General features: G+C 39.1%; 1 protein-coding gene across 6 annotated transcripts in view; it reads left to right on the forward strand.

The window, feature by feature from the left end:
• The first annotated feature begins 4,017 nt into the window (after nucleotides 1-4,017).
• The window catches only part of YME1L1 (YME1 like 1 ATPase), a 31,541-nt gene continuing 12,201 nt past the window's right edge, over nucleotides 4,018-23,357 (forward strand). For 3 of the 6 annotated variants that reach the window (XM_073334328.1, XM_073334330.1, XM_073334334.1), the window contains exons 1-10: nucleotides 4,329-4,541; nucleotides 8,310-8,441; nucleotides 11,077-11,239; nucleotides 15,252-15,350; nucleotides 16,129-16,238; nucleotides 17,444-17,594; nucleotides 17,686-17,793; nucleotides 18,715-18,797; nucleotides 19,815-19,905; nucleotides 21,591-21,743. In XM_073334328.1, coding sequence (XP_073190429.1) covers nucleotides 4,344-4,541; nucleotides 8,310-8,441; nucleotides 11,077-11,239; nucleotides 15,252-15,350; nucleotides 16,129-16,238; nucleotides 17,444-17,594; nucleotides 17,686-17,793; nucleotides 18,715-18,797; nucleotides 19,815-19,905; nucleotides 21,591-21,743 — 1,288 coding nt within the window. In that variant the 5' untranslated portion in view covers nucleotides 4,329-4,343. Of the gene's footprint in view, nucleotides 4,272-4,328; nucleotides 4,542-8,309; nucleotides 8,442-11,076; nucleotides 11,240-15,251; nucleotides 15,351-16,128; nucleotides 16,239-17,443; nucleotides 17,595-17,685; nucleotides 17,794-18,714; nucleotides 18,798-19,814; nucleotides 19,906-21,590; nucleotides 21,744-23,357 lie in introns of those variants that run through there. The other 3 variants (XM_073334332.2, XM_073334333.2, XM_073334331.1) reach the window with 3 other exon arrangements.

A 23,357-nucleotide genomic window follows, 5' to 3' on the forward strand; every position in this document is an offset into this window, starting at 1 on the left:
TCTAGCAGCTGGAAGAAAGTATAAAAGAGAGACAGTGACATCATCACTTGGCCTCTCTCCTCCCACACCTCAACAGCTGTAAGATCATCTAAAAGACAAAGACTTTGAACTGAGGGGATTTGTCCCAGGGTGAGAGGGAATGCAGCCTATGTATTAGGAACTGTAAGCTGCCTGTAACCTCTATTAGAGTGAGAGAAGCTGTTTGATTCAAACCTAACTTAGTCTGTAGAATTTAGACTGCAAGTTTATTTCTTTTTCCTATGTAAGCAACTTTGATCTCTATGTCTGCTACTTATAATCACTTAAAATGTCTCTTTCTGTAGTTAATAAATATGTTTTATATTTTATCTAAAACAGTGTTTTTGTTGTTGAGGTCACCGAGATTACGTAAGTTGATGGAGGGTGGGACAGAGTCCTCCTAAGTAAAGTGTTTTCCAGGATTGGGAACTTTGTTTATTTTGTGCATTTGACTGTACTTTGTATAAGTCAAGTTTCATTGTTTCCCTGTATAGTCCATTATTTAGAGAGTTTCTTCAGTTTGTTGTGTGAGTCTAGAGACATTTAAAATAGAGAAAAATGTGATTCTAAACCACAAAATTTGGCATGTGATTACAGGGACAGGTGTACTATCTGAACATTTGATTAGCTCTTTTTTAAAATAAAATGCTGATTAGATTTCAAGTTGGCAATGTCCCTTTAAAGTATGTGTTTAATTATTCTCAAAATTTCCATTATAAAACTACTTTACCTTTTCCCTTACAGCAAGAAATTTGATGCCCATATCTCTGTTTGTTAGTTTAGCCAATGTAACTTACTTTCTTTTTTAACACTAAAAAAATTGCTGGCATGTGCCAGCATGATTTTGCCATTGAAAATTTGACTAGTCTGACACAATTTTTATTTTGTGCATAAAGATGTAATACACTAAGATTCTGATCCTGCAATGAGCTCTAAAAGGGCTACCCAAGCAGAGTAGATTGCAGGATTAGGTCCTCCCTTGAAAAATCCTTAGATGCAATACCATGTACACAATAGAGCCTTGCCTATTCTAGAAAAAGAAAAATTGCCTATTGCTGATAATAGGTTTCGGCAATGGGCACGTATTGTCAGCAACAGATAATTTTTCTAGTATGGACAATGCATGGATCACCAGAGTGTCTTTTCTTGGCCTTGGAATTTTCAGAAAACACATCAGGGAGAAAGGAGAAGACAGGGTGGAAGAAATCAAAGACGACAACAACAACAAAAAAACAGACAGGAGATACCTTATTTGTCTGTTAGAGGAGAAATTATATTAATTGTTCAATGAGAGAAAGAGACACAAGAAGAGAGATCAAAGAAAAGAGAGAAAGGAAACAGAATAGCCAAAAAGGACAGAACAGATGGAGAGAGACATGGAAAGAATGACAAAAGGCGGAGAAAGAGATAAATATTATGGCATGATCCACACAAGACCAAATTCTGCCATGGTTTACAGCCATGCAACTCCAATGACCTAACTGAAATTGTACAGGCTAGGCTGTAAACCAGGAGAGAATTGGATTCAGAGTGTTTAAGCTATTGAGGTGTAATTTATTTTCTGTAAGTTTCTTCCGACTTTTTATTACACTATAGTTCCCTAAACATACCACAGCTCAGTTTAATTTCAGGGAAGAGTAGTAGAATTTTGTTTCTGTTGAAACATGAGTAAAATTGATGCAAATAACTAAGGTCCCAATCCTGCAAGATTATCAATGTAGGCAGATCTCTCCCAGTGTCCATGCAAAGCCCTATTGACTTTGTGGGCCCATGTGTCTGGTTCATGAAGTTTAGATAGCTTTAAGACAAACATTAGTTTAAAAAATATGACAGCCAATTTTTTTCTTCTCCTGATCTCAATTCCTGCAGAATTATCTTTGAGTAACAGTATTAGAGTACCAGCAATCCTATTTTTGACTATTAAAAAAAACAGGTGCACTCTAGAAGTATTGCAGTACTCCCAAAATTAGAGAGAAAATGAACTGCAACCTGGAATCAAGACATTCCTAAATTTTGGGAAGGTTTGGATTAAAGTGTAGCAACTCAGGCTATTTCCACAATGGATCTGAACAAAACCCTAGGAACTCTGGAACAGCTGAGAGTTGGATCTTGGATTTTATATTTGACAGCTCCAGTCTCTTTGTAATATAAACCTGATAGCCTTCCCATTTCCCACCAGTTGGGCTCCTTCACATCTTACTTCCATGAAGATCTGTTCATTTGTATCCTCAGATGATTGAATGTGGAGTACTGATTGGAGATACAGAGGGCCAGATTTCAATACCCATATTCACACCAAAAGGTACCTTGCTCTGTGACTGAGTAATGCTTCCATGCCTTGTTGTCATGGAGTCACCTGGACAATGCTCTGGAACTACGAAGCCAGTCAGGACTCTGGGGGGAGCATGCCTCCTCTCTCTGAGTATATTGGCTCCAGGGCAAGAAGCTTACACAGTTTCGACCTTCCTGCATTTGACCTCGGCATACTCAGCATTCCCTTCCACACTGTGCGCCTCCTACAGTGAGTCTGCCCCGGTGGGGCTTCTGGGGAAGCCAGAGGGCCCTGCACCCCAACTCCACAGGCAGATGTGACTCTCAGCCAGCTAGTAAAACAGAAGGTTTATTAGTGAACAGGAACATAGCTAGAACAGAACTTGTTAGCACAGAAATCAGTGACTTTCAGCCATGTCCATCTTGGGGGGAGGTGAGCCCAGAGCCAGAGCTCTGGCCCTCCCTCTGTGCCCCAAGCCACCCGAGAATGACTCACCTCGAGCTGCCTGGCCCCTGCCCTGCCTGTTGCTCCTCTTCTGGCCTTTGTCTTGCTTCCCTGGCCAAGAGTCACTTGGTTGCATCCCCCCTCCTGGGTCTCAGGTTATGAAGGGGTGGCCATAGCATTTGTGCAGGCAGCTGGAGCAGCCCCTGCAAAAGTCACACACCCTTATTGTCACCACCTAGACATTGGTGCAATACTCAGGGAAACTGAGGCACACACAGCATTCATGCAAAACAGTAAGGGTCACATACAACATAATGAGGGAAAATCCGCACTACGTCACGCTTGCACAGGGAGCAAAGGAGAGGAGTAGCTCCATCCTATCCCACAAAACTAGAGAGATGTTTTCAAGACTTGGGCAAAGTAGCCTTCTGCTTGATGGTCTAGAGTTACAATGCTTGCTCATTACCCTGGAAACTTGGCAGATGCCTTGGCAATGCCTACTGGCCAGGCCAGTGGGATCCAGAAGGGAAACCATATATAGCTGGCTCTGCAGTCTCTAGGACCATATTAGCTATGTGGTCAGCTGTAATCTCCTAAATTTAAGGTAAAGGAGGCAGTAGTGCTCCTAGGCTTGCCACCTCTTTTTCCAGACCTTCATGGGGATCTGCGCACCAAGAGCCCCATTTAACTTTGGGGGACATTTTAACTTCTGAACATCAAGCACACCTTTAACTTTAGGACCATGAGTAGTCCCATTGATTTAGATTAAACTACTGATGAGAGTAAAGTACGTGCATAAGTAGTTGCAGGATCAGGGCCCAGAGTTGCGGGATGTTTGCTGACCCTGAGAGCACCTGCTGGGGCCCTAGTGTGATGGACCCAGTGGAGTGATGTGGTGACTGGAGACAGGTGGAGTGCGGGCTGCACTTTGGTTTTCCTACTCCATATTAGTTAGGTTTTGCAAAAAGCAGGGGCTGCTCAAAAGCAGGCCTGTTTTATCCGCACCCCGGCTCTCTGTTTCCGAAACGACCTCGTCCTGCGACCAACTGGACACAGCAGCTGATGCACGCAACTCACACAGCTGCACCCCCGCCGCGGAAATGGTTCGGCCCTATGCCCTCCCCCCTCAGGCGGAAGGAATGGTTTGCTCCCGTGCGCAAGAGCGTGGTAGGAAGAGGCTGGTGTGCGCGCATGAGACACATTGGTTGCTAAGGTGTCCGGTTGTTGTGGGGGAGGAAGGGGAGGTGGCCGGGCAGGAAGGGCTCGGGAGGGAGTATGACCCGGAAGCGGTATGCCGCGCCGTCCGTTTCCGGCACAGTTGTAGTTGGCCGAGTCGTTGCCGGCCCCCGGAGGCGGCCATTTTCCATGGGAGTGGAGCAGCTGAACGCTGCTTCTCCCGGCGGCCGCGGCCAGAGGGAGTGAGAGGCGAAGACCGGCGGGCGTGTAGATCGCCGGCGCGGGAGAAGGGGGAGTCGCCGCCGCCGCCGCCCTCATAGAGGGGAGGATGTTTTCCTTCTCTACCACCGTGCAGCCCCAGGTGAGAGTGCTGGCGCGCGGTGCGACTCGGGATACGGTTCCCCCCCACGCCCCACGGTGCTACTGAGGGGGAATGGGTCGGCTGGGCAGCTCCCGCCCGTTGCGTCGGAGCCGTCGCGCTGAGGCTCCGCCCCAGGAAGTCCTTGGGCGGGGGGCGGGTTGCAACTTGCCAGAGAGGCCAGCCTGGGGTAGCGGGCGGAGTGAGAAGGCGATTGCTGCTGTTGCTTCTTCAGGGAGGGATTCTGAGAAGCTGGCGGGTTGGCGCCCAGAGGTGAGACCTGGCCACTAGCTTGTCTCCTGACAAACACTTGCACGGGGGAAGCTAGCAGGAAATACTCCGATACCCCGACCCGGTCCTGAGCGGAGAGCGGGTTCCCCATCTTCTCTCTCGAGTTCTCTCCCCCGTGGTGGCTCGGCTAGGGAGTTTCTCTCTCTCTTTCTCTCCTTTCTGAGCTGACAAAGGAGATTGTGACACTTCCTGGGCTCTGTCACTTCATGTGTCGACGGTGGGAGGAAGGAGGTGTGTGATACAATAGACTAGCACAGTGGTTAGAGTGCTGGCCTGGGAAACTTCGGGTCAGATCCCTGCTTGGTCACAGACTTTTGAGCAACCTTTAAAAGTCGGTTTCTCTGTGCCTGGTTTTCCCATTTGCAAAATGTGGACGTTAGCACAGCCCTGCCTCATATGGGTGTTGTGTTGTATATTAAAAATTGTGGGGTGCTTATATGCCACAGTAATTGGAGGCCATATAAATACCTAAGAGAGAGACCTACATAATACACAGTCATCGTTGATTGGATCTCAGCTTCTGACAACACCTAAACTTCTGATAAATGTGCAGCTTACTGCCTTTTTTACATTCCAGATTGTGATGCAGTATAATAGAGTCTACACATGTCTTGTCCCTTAACATTTCTTATTCCCTTCCTGTTAGGCCCAATCCCCTGCCCTGGTTAGATGCATGGGTGTTACACTATTATTTTTTTCTTGCTTGGGCTACAATATGGCTTACTAACATAGTTATAACACTTCCCCAGTTTACATAGAGAAGTACTTTTGTAACAAATGCTAGTAACCAATAATACTGGCATGATTATTTGTCCTATTCACACAGAATGTAAGAGTAGAGATTTTAAGATTAAACCAAACAGAAAATGTCAGTTGTGTTAAAAGTACAATGTGTAAGGCTCTCTGAAAACTCTCAGGCTTGGATCTGCCCTCAGCTTTTGTTTGTGTGACTTTTTAAATATCCCATCCCTGGTTCAGTTGAGCTAGTACTAGATTGTACACCATACTGGCACTTCTCTAGTGGCCTCTTTGGTTTCTTCAGGATTAAAAATTTTTCTCCCCAGGGGTGTTACTTAGCTGGCCTCAGCTTTTCCCAGGATCCTCTCCCTCATCCTTTACTTTGCTGATTTTAGGTATACTAGTTCCCAGTTTTAGCAAGCCTGGGAGCTACCAAAGCATCACTTGGCTGGTCTCAGTTCGGTGGGAAAACAGTTGACTAATAAGATTAGCGCAGTGCATTATAAAGAAATAAAACTTTACCTTTAAAATATTTCAACTACATCTGTAAAATGTTGAACATGCAGCATTCTGGCCACATTTCTGGTCCAGCAAGAGAAACAAATGGGGAGAGAGAGTCATTATTATATAGATTACCAGTTTACAAATTAATACTTTTGTTTAAACCAGTCAGTTGATGCACATATATTTTGTATTGCCCAGACTTAGCCCACTTATAAGCAAGCTGCCTAAGTAGGATCTCCTGGACAAGAGAAAGAGAAAATGGAAGGTAGAACACCAGTGAAATCTCAAACTGTAGCGAAATTTCAGATAAATGCACGTATTTATTTGGCAAAGTTGAACTCTTTCTCTAAGAAAATAAAATATCTAGATTATCCTTTTGTGGCACTCTAGTCTCCTCACTATTTTTGTCCTCCATACATTCCATTAGACAAGCATTACACTTTTAACATATAATACATAGTCGGAAACTGGATGTGCTGTGGGATTCTGTTTGAGAAATCAGCTTGTTCCAAATCCTGGTTTAGCGGACACCTGCTCTAGTGATAGAAACCACTCTGATCCTGTTTACAAGATGAACCAATGCATTGTGGAGCCTGGACAACCACAGCTGAATGAATAAATCTCTTAAATATTTAAATGGACACTTAACTTGAAATCTAGTCTTTAAAATAGGTTCGTTTTTCTCTTGTCTTTAGATTCCTTTGCTTTTTTTTTTATGGTTCTGTAATCACATTTACTTTTCAAATGTCTTTGCTGCATGTGAAAGACTCTCTCAAACAGGAGATTGACTGGAGACAGAATGAAATTTACTTTATACAAAGTGCTGTTTAATGAAACCAAAGAATATTTTTTCTCTGATTTTTCAGTTACACTAACCTTAGAAGATATAATAATACTGAGAAAAAATCGGAAGTATAATTTTTTTTTAAACTGGCAGTTGCTTTCTCTTCTGACCACTTACTGTGAACTATTTATTTCCTGGGTCACTGCCACCCAGATATGGCAGTACTTGTCATATTCTCTCCCAGCTCTCTTGCCTATCCTCTTCCATCATTCTTACCTATACTTGTGTGAGGGCACAGCGTGAATCCTCAGGCAAGGCGGGACCAATTAATGGCTTAGGCCACTGGGACTAGGATAGCTTAGCAGCAGGTGTACCTACGTGCATATTAGTCCCAGTGATATATGCCATTAATTGGTCACGTCCTGCCTAGGTATCTGTGTATGTATATTGGTGGGCTACGCACTGATACGGTTACTAGAAACCACATAACAATTTTGAACAACCATGTTGGTAGTATGGATACTTCAGACATTGAATAAACAAACTATCAAACTTGGCTGAACTCTGTGACCATAAAGCGGTGTGGTGTGATTGTGTAGATTGGTCCAAAGTGTTAGTGAAGTTAAGTAACTTAACAACATAGCTTAAACTACAATAGGACTTCAGAGAAACTGATTTGTGCCGTTGGAAACCAAAGAAGCATTGCAATTGTTCTCACTTAATTTTGGGCAGAGTTAGGGAGAATCCTGCAAAAATAGAAGTTTAGGAGAGGGCATTCTGTGATTTACTATTAGACCATTTTACTTTCCTATATCATCTTTGTGTTGTTTTCAAAATCCAAGACTTCTAAATATATAAGTAGATTTAGAAAACAAACACTTGTAAATTATCTAAAAAAGTATTAATAGTAACAAAACTTACACCAACATGTTTTAACGTATATTATTTCTTCTAAAGAGAGACCTATGCTAATTGTAGAAACTTTTCAGAAAGGATAAACTCCAAGATATAAGTAGAGTTGCAAAAATACGTCAGAGGTCAACATTTTTCTTGAAAAGGCCCCTTTAATGTCTTCTAAGTGTGCTTCAATAATACCTAGGCAATTCTCTCCCAGGTGAGGTTGCAATGGCACCTCACACTATACATTGATCACTAACACAACAAACAAATGACAGGATCACAATAAAAGTGGCAAAACATGATTTGTTTTGCAATAGCTAATTTCTTTATCTGCTATTGTTATTAAGAAATTTATAAAAAGATAAATTTTGTGAGAAGAGAATTTTTTAGTTAACAGAAGGCTAATGGGTATCTTAAGTGCAAATTGAGGCTGTCCATTCTTTGCTTAAAAGTTGATTTTTTCCCCCCTACTCTGTGTTTGAGTATCTAACATGTTGTTTTGTACATCAGGCAACCTGGGTTCTGTTTCCTACTTTGGTAGACTGCCAGTGTGACTTAATCTGTCTTGCTTTCTTACTGTCTGATGATCGTTAACTCTTTGTGTCTCCATCTGTAAAATGGAGATATCTACCCCTTGTACCTTAGAGGCAAAGTTCAAAAAGCATGTTGAGAACTTAACTTAGAAGGCACTGTATAAGATCATCATTTTATACAGTATCTGAGATGGGAATGTATTTAGATATTTAAATACTGAAAAGAAAATTCATGTATGGCATTATATTCTGTTAGTGTGATTGATTACATTAATCTTTCATTTCTACCAGGTTACAGTTCCTCTGAGTCACCTCATCAATGCCTTCCATTCACCAAAAACCTCAGCTACTTCTGTCAGCACAGCATCTATTCAGTCTCTACAGAGGGATACAGCCCCAGAACATGATGCTCAAAGCAGTGAGGTAATAAGAATTTTGGAGAGATGGGATTATATTTACATTTAAATGAGGTCTGAAGATTTTTCATTTTTTTTTTAAATTGTCAAGTTTACATACAATTTGCTATCTTACAGCTAGTGTAGTATGTTTGATATAACAGGGAGCGGGAGGGTTGGATGGATCGCAGGTTCTGAGGGGGCGAGTCAGGGGGCAGGGGCCAGGCTGTTTGCGGAGGCACAGCCTTCCCTACCCAGCCCACCATACCGTTTCACAACCCCGATGTGGCCCTCGGGCCAAAAAGTTTGCCCACCCCTGCTGTAGAATATGGGTGTTTTGTGTGAGCTACATGAGGTCATCATATGGGTTATATGTTTGACAGCCTTGATCAAGAATCCATCTTTGCCAGGTAGAACATCATGGGTTTTAGCTGATGCTAGTGTAAGATCAGTGTTCTGCAGTTCTAGTTTTGTCATATTAACTGGCTTATGCATAATTAATCAGAAAACAAGTGAAACATTTTACTCAAACAAAAGGGTAAATATTTTGATTGATAGGATAAGGTCTCTCTCCTCCTCCCTCCCAAATAGGTACAAATGAGGCAAAGAGCCAAATTCTAGTTTGTAATATGTACGTTGACTGCCAACACTGGCATGATTCCCTGTGCTTGAGCCATGAATACAAAATCCCTTTCCCTTCAGTGTGATTATACAAAACAGCGATCAGAGCTTGTTTATCTGGGTTTCTACAATTGTTCAGTTTCTGTAATTTTTTAAAACCACCGTGAAATATCCAATATCCACATTTCCTCAATTTCTCACCCCCCCCCCAAAAAAAAAAAAAAAAAAAGGACTGGCAAAAAAGCCAGAAATTGCAGAAGATTCTGCACCTCAGTCATTCTGACTAGTGGATAGCTGCTGTTGCACATTCTTGGGGGATTTTTCTTCTCTCTGACAAAATAGCAACATCTCAAAGATTAGAAAGATGCTGGATGCTGAGAGGGGCAGGAAAATAATGCATCTGTGTGCGCAAACCAGAACAATAGTAGAAAACATGAATAAAAATAGATAATTTTTATAAAAATCAGATTTTTTAATTTATATTTGAAAAGATAGATTCAATATAAAGTTATTTAACATTAAATTACGTTAGCTGAATTTACTGTAATATATTAAAATAATTCACATTCGATGTAAAAAAAATAGTAAGCAGTACATGTGGTTACTAAAGTTTTTTAATGAAAGTCAGACTACTGAACTGATGGGAAATCACTGGGTAAGCACCTGGAGCCAGAGTTTGAAGTGCTAAACCAGCTTTTGACAGCAATAGCCTCTTTTGTGAGTGCAGGGAAAATATTTTCTTTTACGTTTTATTCAAATAGTTCAGTTGAATGACTAATTCGTTGAAAGTTAAGATAATAATTGGGAGTTGAACAAGCAAGAAAGCCTGTTTTACTCTTCCAATCTATAAATAGAAACTATGCATGAGAGGATGAGATCTACTAATTATAAAATCTTGAAGGACATGGTGACCGGAAACAATCAGTTCACTAATTACAGCTAATACTTTCTTTGTTTAATAAACCAGTCAGTTTTAAATGCCAAACATGTTTTGATAAACTTTTTTCCTATATATTCAGCACATCTAAGGTAGTTGTTTTTAACTAATAAAACAACTTTGAAATGTTGTTTGTGTGCATTTAATTGAATACCAGTTTCCATCCAAATAAAGCTTGAAACAAATCACAAGATAACAATCATCCAATAAATTAGAAATGCGGCATTCACCATTTTTTTTAACATAACATTAACATTATTCACATTCTTAATTTTTACGTTAAGCTGTATAATTGCTTACCTAAATGTGTATAGATGTGTATCGTCCTGGTAGCAAAAAGTATCACCAAATTTAGTGTTAAGGCTGTAACTGGTTGCTGTTCAGCATGTTTTAATGATTACCAACTAATAAGAATCAACTTTTTCTTTAGGAAAATGAGAAGTACAAATACAAAACAGGATTTAAAATTGACAATTCAAGGTTTCTTGACTGCTGACTTAAATCATGACTAAAATTGGTGATTTAATTCACTTTGACTTAAATCAATCTACTTTGCTTTCAAATATGAAGAGAACATTCTTAGCATGGACTAAGCAGACAAATGGCTATATATTAGCAAACAAGCACACTCTGATTAATACACATAGGATGGCATACTACAGAAGGTTATTTTATATCAATAACTGGTTTAATTTTTCTCTTAGAGTTTTTAATTAAGTCTTCCTATTTTTCGCCATCTAAAATGTGTTTTTCACTTTAAAATTCTTTCTTCTTTAAAAATCTGATAGTTGAAGCTGTATCAGTAATTCTGTGAAAATATCTCCTTCTTAGCACTTTTTTTTCATGAGGTGACCTGATGTTATTAAAAAAAGAAAAGGAGTACTAGTGGCACCTTAGAGACTAACCAATTTATTTGAGCATGAGCTTTCGTGGGTGCATCCGATGAAGTGAGCTGTAGCTCACGAAAGCTCATGCTCAAATAAATTGGTTAGTCTCTAAGGTGCCACTAGTACTCCTTTTCTTTTTGCGAATACGGACTAACATGGCTGCTACTCTGAAACCTGATGTTATTAAATATTAGAATGCTTCTCTTATTGCTTTACAGCCTGTTCTGAATCTGAGAGACCTGGGATTGTCCGACTTGAAAGTTAGCCAGCTCGATGAACTAGTGACCAGGTTGCTTCCTGGCTATTGTACAGAAAACAAAATCTCTTCCCAGTGGAATACATCCTATATCTCTGCACAGTCCTTCTTTGAAAATAAACATGGTATGTTCCGGGGTGGTATGTCAGTATTACCATTTCAACAGAAATAAAAATGGGACTAGAGAAAGCTGTCGCACTTAAATTTTCAAGCTGAAACCATGGTAAATCAAGCCATAGGTCATTATTTTATACAATTACTTAGTTTGTTTTAAACCACAATCTACTGGAACTGTCCATAGAAAAAAAGTCAGAATACTAGTGTCATTTGCTATACAGATAATTTGTAGAGTTTTCCTCTGAGTTTGTTGAATATCTTGTAGTGTATTTCCAGTCACGCTCAGTGTTTTAGTCAGATTGTGAGACTTAGCTATTTTAGAGTTCAGTTTTTTTCTTCAGTCTGATATCCAGCTCAGCTGTAGTAGCTAATTTTATCAATTTAACATTGAGGCAAATGCAACCCTCTTATCTGATGGCAGGACTGAGCTGCTAGTTTCATTTACCAGTTAGGGCTTGTCTACACTACAACCTGGGATCAAGGCTGCAGCGATTGATCCACTGGGGGTCAATTTAGCAGGTTTAGTGAAGACCCACTAAATTGACTGCCAGTCGCTTGGTCGTCGGCTCCGGTACTCCACCAGATTGAGAAGAGTAAGGGGAGTCGACGAGAGAGCATCTCACAGCGACACAGCATAGCGTGCATCTCGTGGTAAGTAGATCTAAGCTACGTCAATTTGAATTACGCTATTCACGTAACTCAAATTGCGTGGCTTAGATCGACTTTCCCTTATAGCGCAGACAAAGCCTTAAACTCAGTGAATGGAAGGAGAAACTGAGTGTAACTACTAGTGTATCTGTCTCTGAATATGATGTGTTAGTCTAGATAAAGTCCTCCTTTTCTCTGAAGAATTTTTATAGCTTTTAAACTACAGAAATGTTGATATGAGTTGAAAAGGAATTCAGATTGGCTTCACTGTTACTATGTGTTGCTAACTGTGTCATTACAGAAAATAATGTAAGAACTTGGGAATTTCTATGGTCAGTGTTATGCAGAAGTTCACACTAGATGATCTTAGTGGTACCTTCTGGCTCTAGAATCTGGGTGTCTATTAAACCCCCCCAACCCCCCAATTTTTTTTTTTTTTTTGATGATGGCCTTATCATTTGACTCTTCTGCCAAATTCAAAAGGAATGTTGCTGCAGAAGCAAGGTCTTGGTAGAAGTGTCCTGATTGCACTAGCAGCGGAAGCAATTAACTGGTATCTAAATTGCTGCCTCCACAGCATAGTAGTTGGGAGACTAGGAAGAGGGAAATCAGCTCGAGGCTAGCCTCAGAACAGAAGTACTAAAGGAACTGCATCCTGAGTTGGTATAAATGGGAGAAATAACTTGCAGAGACAAGTCCCCGGTTGAAAGGGGAGCGTTACAAAGGTTTTTGGGAGTCTTCAGAGCTATGAAAGTCCAGTTCATAAGATTGATCTTTTCACTTAGGGTGACAGAGGCCTGATTACACAACAGCATTAGGTCGATGTAAGGCAGCTTACATTGACCTAATTATGTCAGTGTACATATTACAGCCTTGCTCCTGCCCATGTAAGTGCTCTAGTACGCTGATATGGTACCTCCACAAGAGGCGTAGAGCTTACGTTGGTGTAGTTAGGGCGACACAGTGTCCCTGTAGACGCTGTATTACTTACATCTATTGACAGTCATTGTCAGTTTCAAGGCTCTGCTTGAGCTGTGAATTGACAAGAAAGGCAGCTCCCAGCTCGGCTGCTGCCCAGTCTGCTCCAACCCAGGGTGTTGCTCAGGCTGCCGCCCAGGCTCCCCACAGGGAGTCCTGCGGTCCTGGCTCCCCACTCCCTGCTGGGCTGCCGTCCGGGTTCACAGCTCCCTGCTCACATCTGGACTGCCCCCCTGGGCTTTTGACTCCCTGCTCCCCACTGGGAGCGTGGCTGCACCGAGTGGGGAGCTCTGTGCCTGGAGCGCAGTGCAGCTGCCTGGCTCCCAGCAGGGAGCTGAGAAGCCCAGTGTGGCGTCCCCATTTCCAGTAGGGGGTAGGGAGGAGCTGGGCTCCTGGCGGGGAGCTGTGTGCAGAGCTGAGAGCCCTGGCTCTCACCCCATCACATTGCCCCTCTTAAGTTGGTGGAAGCGCTCCAGGACATGCACCACTGACAGAAGGGCAGTGTGGACATGAACCACCACAGTTGCGGTGGCTGTAAGTTTATTTAACATAGGTCAACTTAAGTTTATAGTGTAGACGTGCCCTGGGTAGAGCTATTGGTGGGAGAGGAGCCCTGCCACAGGCTGAAGAGCTGCTAAAACTCCAGTGTAGGGGAAAGAAATCTTAGAATAGTAGAAACTGCTTCAGGACTGAAGCAAGCTCATTGTAACAGCTGAAAGCAGAGTATATTTTATTGTAGAAGTTCTGTTGAACAGCATGTCCTTATGTCACTGAAATAAACCACCAAGATTCAAGATGAAATATTTTACTATCTTATGTAGAAGTTTAGTTAGCTTTTTAGTGATTTATCCTTACTTATTTCTTAAACTTTAAGGCTAAGATTTGTAAAGTTGCCTAAGGGCTTTGGATACCAAAATTGAGAATTAGGTGGAATCAGCCTAAGTATTACAAAACTTTTCCTGAGTTTTAAGTGTAATTTCTTTACCAGAGTGTTTTTAATTTAGCTGTGTTAATGAAGTACTGCTGACAACGAGCTTTGAAAGTTCCACAATTGTAAACACTTATGCGGGATGCCAGCTCACACTGCTTTTCGCTGTTACTCTTGCATCTTATTACAACTTCATTTATATATGTGCTCATAATTAAAGATTGTATAGTAATACATACATACATACATACAAGGGTGCACAATTAAGGTTGTACATTTAACTCTAACTTTTGCATTTCCAGGCTTTTGAGCATTTAAAACGTTACCTTAATGTTTCATTAATATAAGCGTTTTTTGTATTTTAATATACCCTTCAGTTACATTTAAGAAGATGGCCCAGAATGATCCTTAGATTTAACCAATTTATATAAATATCTTCTTTGAACATGTGCTTACAAATATATATTTGGCTTCATGGTCCCCTGAATCATCATTTTGTGGACCATATCTGTGCCACCTTTGAAGCCTGCCTAATGGAGATGTTGAAATCAGTTTCTTAGCAGTACAATGCATTTCATTGACACTAAACCAGCGATACTCAGATCTCAGTGCTTCAGAAGTTAAATTAGCGTTCAGCGCTACCGCAAAGAGCCACAGTAGTGTGAATTCATTGTTTCATTTACTATATATTTTTTATGTATGTAAAATTCTCACAGCAAAATGACTGACCAAGTATTATTAACCTATAAAATAATATAGTAAAAGCATTCTGATTGGTTAATAATTAAATCACACATTGTTTTAAAATCATGTGTCGCAAAAAGCGGCAGAAAACACATTAAAGAGTCACTTGTGGCTTGTGAACCTCAGTCTGAGTAGCGCTATTTTGAACAATGGATATGTGACATGCTTGTGGTATGCTATCTATTCACAATAGGTAACATTTTTGAAATGGTATTTGCTGACGCATTTCCTGCTGTGTTGTCCCTTTTCCACTTCTTGTTGCCTCCATGCTATACTGCAACTATTAAATAAATCAAATATATCTTAGTGTCATCTTAAAATGTCTTAATGCTTTGTACATACCTTATTTTTAAATCCATTCATGAAATGAGTCTCAACACAGAAATCTTGTGAGAGTCCAGTTAACTGGGATTTTCCTGTGCAGTTGCAGGATCCCGAGTCTTAGCTGGAATATTTGTTTTCACCTGGAAGTTCTAATAAAAAGGATTCTAGCGTACTGAGAAAGTGTCCAAAATGAGGAAATTCAGTAATTCCCACTATATGTTGTTAGTAATGGTTTCTTTATTATTCTGTGCTGGAACTTCAAGTGACCAGATATAAATAAAGTAGACATTTGGATTCAACATAATTAAGAATAATTTAGTCTAAGTAAAAAGTCTAGTGTGAAATATCATGTACGTAAAATGGAAATCATGCTTATGTTGTTGAATCTTTTTTTCTAGGTTTCATGGATGTCTTTAGAACTTTACGCACCTCTTACTTATACAGACAGCATCCTAGTCCCCTCCAGCGTGTGTGTTCAGACCTTCAGCGCTGGCCAGGTATGAAGCAAGAAACTACCTCATGAGATCAGTTAATTTGTTTTTAACTTGCATCATGTTTTTTTTTTCCCCTGGGAAATTCTACTTAGTTTGAGTAAAGGGGGCATTCAGCAAATATTGGCAAACTTACTTGAATTTGGTACTTTACTTTTTAAAAAAGTCATCCTAAGGGCTTTCTATTCTTACGAGTTTTTGGGGTGTTAAATCAGAAGAGATCTTTAGAAACATGGTTTCTTGGTAAAGTCAATAAATATGACATCATTAATAGACCTTGCTTTAAGGTGTGAAATTCTTAAGTTATGTTATTGAAGAGGACCTATACCCCCTCATCTTTTAAGTCAAATAAGTAAATTCAATCTGACGTTAGTGCTAGTGAGCTTTAAGATGTAACTTGTGTCGCTCTCCTTTGGTTTTGTAGTAGGATTGCAGTTCATTTAATTAAATATGCTGAGGGATTCAGAACGATTTTAGTGTTAATTGGGGAACTTGGGTTGCAAGAGGCTTTTTGGAGTGAGTGTAGCCATTCAAAGGCTCAGATAAAACTTTAAGACTAATTGAAGTGACTAGTGATTTATTCTTGTCACCCAGCACCTTTAGTATAGTCGCTTATATATTTATTGCATAAATAATAAAAACAAAGAGAATCATTTGTAAGAGGCTTTGGAGAAATAAGACAGAGGAAGAACCTACAAATATGGTGTAACCTTGATTTTTTTGACAAATTCCTTCTCTGCTTAAAGAGGAAATATGATGTTAAAGGAAAGTGTTTTTGTTTAAGTTTTCATACAGTCTCGGGGTTTTAAGACTTTGAAATCAAGAGCAAGACGTCTGCAGTCGACATCTGAACGATTTCCAGAAACAGAAAATGTGTCCCCTTCATTTGTAAAGGCAAGTACAAAGAGCTACATTTTTGAGATCATGACTACTGTGAAGAAATTGAAGACTTAACTCATGACATTTCATTACTGAATAATCAGTAATGTTCTCACTTATTGAAAGGAAAATCTTCCTAGATCTTATAACTTGAATGAATTGAAAGGATTCCATTTCCCCCTCCTTAATCCTGCATCCAGGACTTGCTCTACTATTGCTGATATAAGGATCCCCAAATCTATTACATCTTGTAATGATGGCAGGTTGAAAACCTAAAAGAGTAAATGTTTAATTCCAAAATAAAATATTTTGCTTCTGACTTTATTTTTAAAATAAATTACAAAATAATCTTGGAGACCAGTGAAGCACTCCTAAATGTAGAAATTCAGTGAGTGGTTTCACTTATAAATGGTGCTTTTTTGTACTATAGCAGTTGTAACTTGGCTACTGCTTTAAGAATAGCTACTTTGGTGGCTGATGTCTTTTTAACGTTGTAGCATGCTTACCTGAACAGGATGCGTCTTCCTGAGTTAAAGCTAACTTGCGGAAATCTAATGCAGTAAACCCAGTGACCCAGATCTTGGAGTAGCCAGTAAATTTTGTTATTGGAATAGCTACTCTGTCACGGATGCCCTGTATAGTAGAACCTCAGATTTACAAACACCAGAGTTATGAACTGACCAGTCAACTGCACACCTCATTTGGAACCGGAAGTATGCAAGCAGGCAGCAGAGACACAAAAATGAAAACAAAAACAAAACCTCTCAAATACAGTATTGTGTTAAATGCAAACTACTAAAAAAAAAGGGGGGGGGAGTTTAAAAAAACAAGTGATTTGACAAGGTAAGGAACCTGTTTCTGTTCTTGTTTCAAGATGGTTAAAAGCAGTATTTTTCTTCTGCATAGTAAAGTTTCAAAGCTGTATTAAGTTAATGTTCAGTTGTAAACTTTTGAAAGAAGAGCCATAACATTTTTTGTTCCAAGTTACAAACATTTCAGAGTTACAAACAACCTCCATTCCCAAGGTGTTTGTAACTCTGAGGTTCTACTGTATAACGTTTTGTAAACTGAAAACAAATGAATATTGCTAATGTCTGACAGTTCCTCACTGAAAAACTTGCACGTCAGGAAGCCAATTCACTATCGTTTTTGCTCTGCATGAAAACTGGCTCTCTATCAAAATGAATACAAATTAATATTAGTGTGCAATGTATGTTTAGGGACTCCTTTTGAGAGACCGAGGATCTGATGTTGAAAGCTTAGACAAGTTAGTGAAAACAAAAAATGTACCTGAAGCTCATCAAGATGCATTTAAAACTGGTTTTGCTGAGGGCTTTTTGAAAGCACAGGCACTGACACAAAGAACAAATGGTAAGCTGCTTTACCGTAATACCATCACATTCTGTTTTTTGGTAAGTAGTTTATTTCTTCCTATTTAAAAAAATTTTTTTTTCTTTTACAGATTCGTTAAGACGAACACGTCTTTTTCTTCTTGTTTTGTTACTGCTTGGTATTTATGGCTTGTCAAAAACCCCATTTTTATCTGGTAAAGGCTCCTTTTCTGATACTGGTTTGTTAACTTTTCATTCCTTTAACCTTTCGCTTTACTCAGTTTCTTTGTGTTCAGGTTGAACACTAAGTAGAATGTGTATTGTACTTTGTATTGTGATTATTTAGTGTATTGTGATTGGTTTCAAAATACCAAAGGAATTTAAGCAATATTTATTGCTTTTGCATTCAGCACTTCAAAAGATAACTACAAATGTGTAAAGTAATTTTTTTTTCTTACTCTGATACTCTGTCAATTCTTGACAAAACTCTTGCAAATGAGAGTGGAGGGAGCCGAATAAGTAATGCGACCCAGAATTTAGGTCGATCTGTTCTCATTCAGGTCAGTAGTGAGAAAAAGACTTCTTGCCATTTGGTGGCTCTCATGTGATCTCGCCTAGCTTCTAGTGACCAGGTGCTTATGTTGCCAAAAGCGCCATCATAAATTTATGCTTGTTAGCTATTTCATCTGAATGGCCAAAGGCTGAATGTGTCAATATTGGACTACAGTTCCATATTTAGGGGTGATCCCTCTGGAACAGAGGTGAGATTCATTGTTGTGGCATTGTGGGGAAGTTTGTACAACTACCCATGTATATTTTTTGTGGAGACAGGACTTCTTCCTGAGCTGTGGAGGAATGATCTCTAAAATGAACCAAAAAGCAATTGGTTAATCTCTTTCATAACCACTGAATTCAGTTCATATAGCTATTAAATATATGTGGAAAAAATCTAAACCTTAATTGTTCTACAAAATGAAGCTATTAAAATATTTATTATAGCTGGACACTTGTGAATGGAAACATTGCTCTCAAAAAAAGATATGGATGGCATAACACAGGCAGATTAACTGTGCATATCCATTAAAAATATAATATATGTAGTCTTGGAATTAAATGGCATCTTGTATACTGAAACATCCCCCCTTCTGGTTTGCCTGCAGTACGCTTTCGGACAACATCTGGGCTTGATGCAGCAGTTGATCCTATTCAGATGAAAAATGTCACCTTTGAACATGTTAAAGGGGTAAGTTAAAAAATTAGCTTTGCGTGGATCGCTTGTTGCCAAACTGAGAACCTGATAAATTATGGGTTCTTGCAGGTATTTCCTAAAAGTGGTAGCCCATGGCTAAAAGTCTTGTTTTTATAGGACTGGCTATAGAATGATAGAATTAGGTCTGCACTGTGAATGAATCATAAACCTAGAAAAGCAAGGAAATGAAGACCAGCATTGCATTTCCAAATTGTTCTATAGTTAGTAGAGAGGCAACAAGGTTTTAGAGTCCAGGTAAGTAGCTGCCAACTGATTTTTGTTTTCTGTAGGCAATATGGGTTGAGGGGGAAGTCCGTGGTGTATGTTCTATCTTCCTGGTGCCTGGAATAGATTATTTCACAAACTAACGTTCTCAAACTGTAGTAGCCAAGCATAAGTATATTTTTGTTGCCACTGTGGTGAGTGACGTGTCTGCATCCACAAGCTTCAAGTATTACCAGATGTTGGGAATGAATGCTTAAGGACAGCACAGTCTCTACTAAGCCAGAATTACCACTGAAGAAGGCTACTCTAGGTGCTTAAAACGTCAGAAGGCATTTGTTTCTGATTCCCCTAATCTTCTTAATAGGGAACTATTTCAATGGCTAGTTATTTGCCTGCACTCTAAATTCCTGTTGAATCTCTACTGCAAAAATTTTTGATTTATCTGAAATAAATAGTTGTGATAGTCTCATTGGAGAAAACTTGGCCATTAACTTCAGTAATACTCCACTTTGTTATAGAATTTGGTTGTTTTTATTTTTTGTATCATGAGGACAATATAAAATATTATGCTTTCTTTTTGAAGCATTAAGGTCTACACTGCATTTAATGCATTTTCCTAGTCCATTGTTTTGTGTGAGCAGTTGCTGCAATCTGAACATATCTACTCATGTTCCTAGCACGGACTACTTCCACATTTTTTGTCCACAATTATTTGTAACTGTATCAAAATAGCTGCAATCTTTTATAACTACTTTGTCACATTTCCTGGCATATTTTAATGTGTAGGTGGAAGAAGCAAAGCAGGAATTACAGGAAGTTGTAGAATTCTTGAAAAATCCACAGAAATTTACTGTCCTGGGAGGTAAACTTCCAAAAGGTAAGAACGTTGTCTAATTTATATAATAAGATTTCTGAAATGTCACGTTGAAGCCTTGAATGTCTGAGTCAGTGTGAAGCAATGGATACAGCTACCAGAATGGTTGCAAACTCTTTGTTTAGAATATGACTAGATTCAGTCCTCACTGGGCTTTGCTGTCCATCATCATCCAGATATTAAGTTCTCAGCCATTTTGACTTTTCAAACTACACCAGTGTGTTACACAGCTACAGTGTAGCATATATCATCTATACGATGCCAAGAGTCCTACCTACCCCGTTGTGATATGAGAGGTAACTTAGGTTTTTTTAAGTAGTAAAAATTGGTATTGTGTATGGTAGATGTGTTTTATCTTTGTCACTTGTAACTCTATGTGAACAAAATTTTGATCGTATCAAAGGCACTTGTGCTCATTGAGCATTAAATCTGTGGTATGTTTATAGCTTAAAATCACCTGAGTTAATAAAAGAATCTTAATATGTTTAAAAAAGAAGCAGTATTTATGCTCTAACTTTAAAAGGGCTCAGCCACTTTTGCTGAAACTCCCCCAGAACTCTTGTGTTGTCTCAGCCCAAATGTGAGAAATGAGAATCTTGGGGAAAAAAATGGAAGGCTATGAGTTTAAAAAAAAAAAAAAAGTTTAAGAAATTAGTGGGCTAGAATGGAATGGTTCTTTCCATCCTAAAAGTTAGTCTGTTAGGAAATGGAACAGTTGTTGACAATGGCTTGCCTCTCCTTGTTGCCATGAACTGGTATAGAAAATGGTTTAGACTGGACACAATGGTTACCACCATTTCAGCAAGTATAACCTAATACTTGCTGGAACTTGTCTTGAGTTTGACCACCACCAAATCTCAGGGGTGTGAAATGGGCTTGCCACATCTGCGCTGCCACTTGAACTGTTTTCAGTAACAGGTTAGAAGCACTCATAACTGAAACCCATTTTCAACAATGGCTCAATCGTCTAATATACACTGGCCTTAAGTTATGGCATTTATGGCAGTTGTTTGCTCACTTACACAGGGGAAAAGGGAATTTGTACTCTGTTTATGTCAAATTATTTTCATCTGACATTTGAAATAAGGTTATAATTATGTTTTAAACGGTTTTGTTTTTCTCTTTAATTCATATAGACAGGCTTTAAATCTTCTATAAAATTTAAATGAGTCTCATTGACCCACCCTACTTTATAGAGATCATATTGTTGATCATATTCATAATTTAACAAGTCACAGGACCATGACTCAACCTACATAGTAGATTGTGTTTTTAAAGGGGAAAATTCTCAAGTGTAAGAAAGGGCAACACTGTTGAGCAAGTCTAACAGAACTCCAATTTTTCCTAAATATATTTATCAAAAAGTTGACATTGGTAGAATTTCAGTAATGATAGTATTGTATATTGTTGTATCTAGATTTCTGATTTTATTTGGCAGTATGCTTCTTTTTAAATTTTCAGATCTGCTGTTTCCATGCTTCAAATGTGGATCAAAGTATAAACAGATCAACTGTAAATCTTAAGTCCTGCTGTGCTGCAACCATGTTGAAATCTTGGTTGAGCAATATTTGAAATTAAATGTTAAGATATAATTGAAGCTAGTTGTAAGGTTTTTTTTAAAAGGCTTGGAAGGTATGAGAGAGCTACTGTATAACAGTTTGTTTATGATGGTATAAATCTTTCTTCAGGGATTTTGTTAGTTGGACCACCGGGTACAGGCAAGACCCTTCTTGCCCGAGCTGTGGCTGGTGAAGCTGATGTTCCATTCTACTACGCATCTGGGTCAGAGTTTGATGAGATGTTCGTTGGTGTTGGAGCCAGTCGTATCCGAAATCTGTTTAGTAAGTTAATTTTTCAGTTCAGTTGTTTTCTATTCCTTTAACACTTGAAGTTGGGTGTTTGCTGATGCTATTTAAACATGTCAGGAGTACATACGTTAATTGCATAAAGTCCTGGCTGCTGAAAAGTAGCAATGTCTCATGGCAAAACACACTTCCACTCTGGGCCAGTTTTCCATTTAAATGAATGAGACTAACTGGACTCATGAATGGCCATTAACTGCAGAAACCTACTATTTTTAACTGTCAGCATTAATTTTAAACTATTTCCAACACATGTAGAAATGTGTCTGGGTAAGTTATTTAATACCTCAGTCTTTCATAGACAAAGGGACACTGTTCACTTAAAATCATAATTCTGTCTGAAATATTATTTAGCTGCTGTTGTCACAAGGTCCCAACATTACTAAATGTAATGAGTAGGGTTTCGTGTCTGTCAAGGAAGTTAAGGGTTCTGTGATTTTCCGCGACTGGATTTAGTCAGGTATTTATAGTACAAGTCACGGGCCATGAATTTTTGTTTATTGCCCTTGACCTGTCCGTGACTTTTACTAAAAATACCCTGACTAAATCATAACCTTAGTAATGAGTAAGGAAGAACTTTTTTTTAGTTTTAATATAAATAAAACAAAATATAAACAAAATGTAACAAACAAGATGTCAGTCTTCAGCTTGACACTTTCCTTGTGTTGCCTGCCTTTATCCTTTGTCTGTTTTTTTTTCTTTCTAAAATGTAAGTGCATGTTGTAGGATATGTCTTCCTCAATGTGTGTACAGTGCTTAGCACATTGTGGATGCTACTGTGCTATAATAAATAATATTTTGACAAGACTGTGTGTGTAGCCAGTTTCATTCTTTCCACAGTATAGTAATTTTCTCCTTTTTGTAACTTTCACACAGCAAGCGGAAAAAAAACATTTTTTAAAAGTTGGGGGAAGTGGTAAAACTACAAACTGGTAGGCGACTTAGGCACAGGTGTAGTACCTGAAACTCACTTCTTTTACTTTAAACTTTGTCTCCTTAAAAAGTAAGTAAAATGTGTCTAGTGGAGGGAGCACTAGACTGGGGCTCAGGAAAGCTGGTTTCTTTTCCTGACTCTGTCACTGACCTGCAGAGTGACCTTGGGTGAGTCACTTCACCTCTGTGCCCCAGTTTCCAAGTCTGTACAACTGGGAGAATACCTCCCTCCCTTGTAAAGTGCTTTGAGATTTTTCGATGAAAAGTGCTGTGTAAGTTAGGTTTATTTATTAAACTGAGTAGATATCAAGTTGACTGTGTCCCTCTCAGTTCAAAATAGAATTGGGTTTAACTTTTATTTTTTTAATCCATTTAATATTGGATTAATCAGTTTAATTCGTCTTTAGTATATTTTTGTCTATCATGAGAGTAGGCTAATTTTGGGCCAAAACTGAAGTTGTGATAACGCAAGGTTTTATAAAATCTAAGTTTAATAGAATCGTTCCTCTGTGATGCTTACCTCGAAGATACTGAAAAGCAAGAATTGACTAAGGTGTGCCCTTTTTTCATCTCCATATGTCTGAAGAATTGGAGAAAATATTTTGTGATAGGAAATATATTGAGGGATTATTCACTTCTTCCTCTCCTCATCAAATTAAG

This window comes from Lepidochelys kempii, chromosome 2, assembly GCF_965140285.1.
Source record: "Lepidochelys kempii isolate rLepKem1 chromosome 2, rLepKem1.hap1, whole genome shotgun sequence".
Classification (NCBI taxonomy): domain Eukaryota; kingdom Metazoa; phylum Chordata; order Testudines; family Cheloniidae; genus Lepidochelys; species Lepidochelys kempii.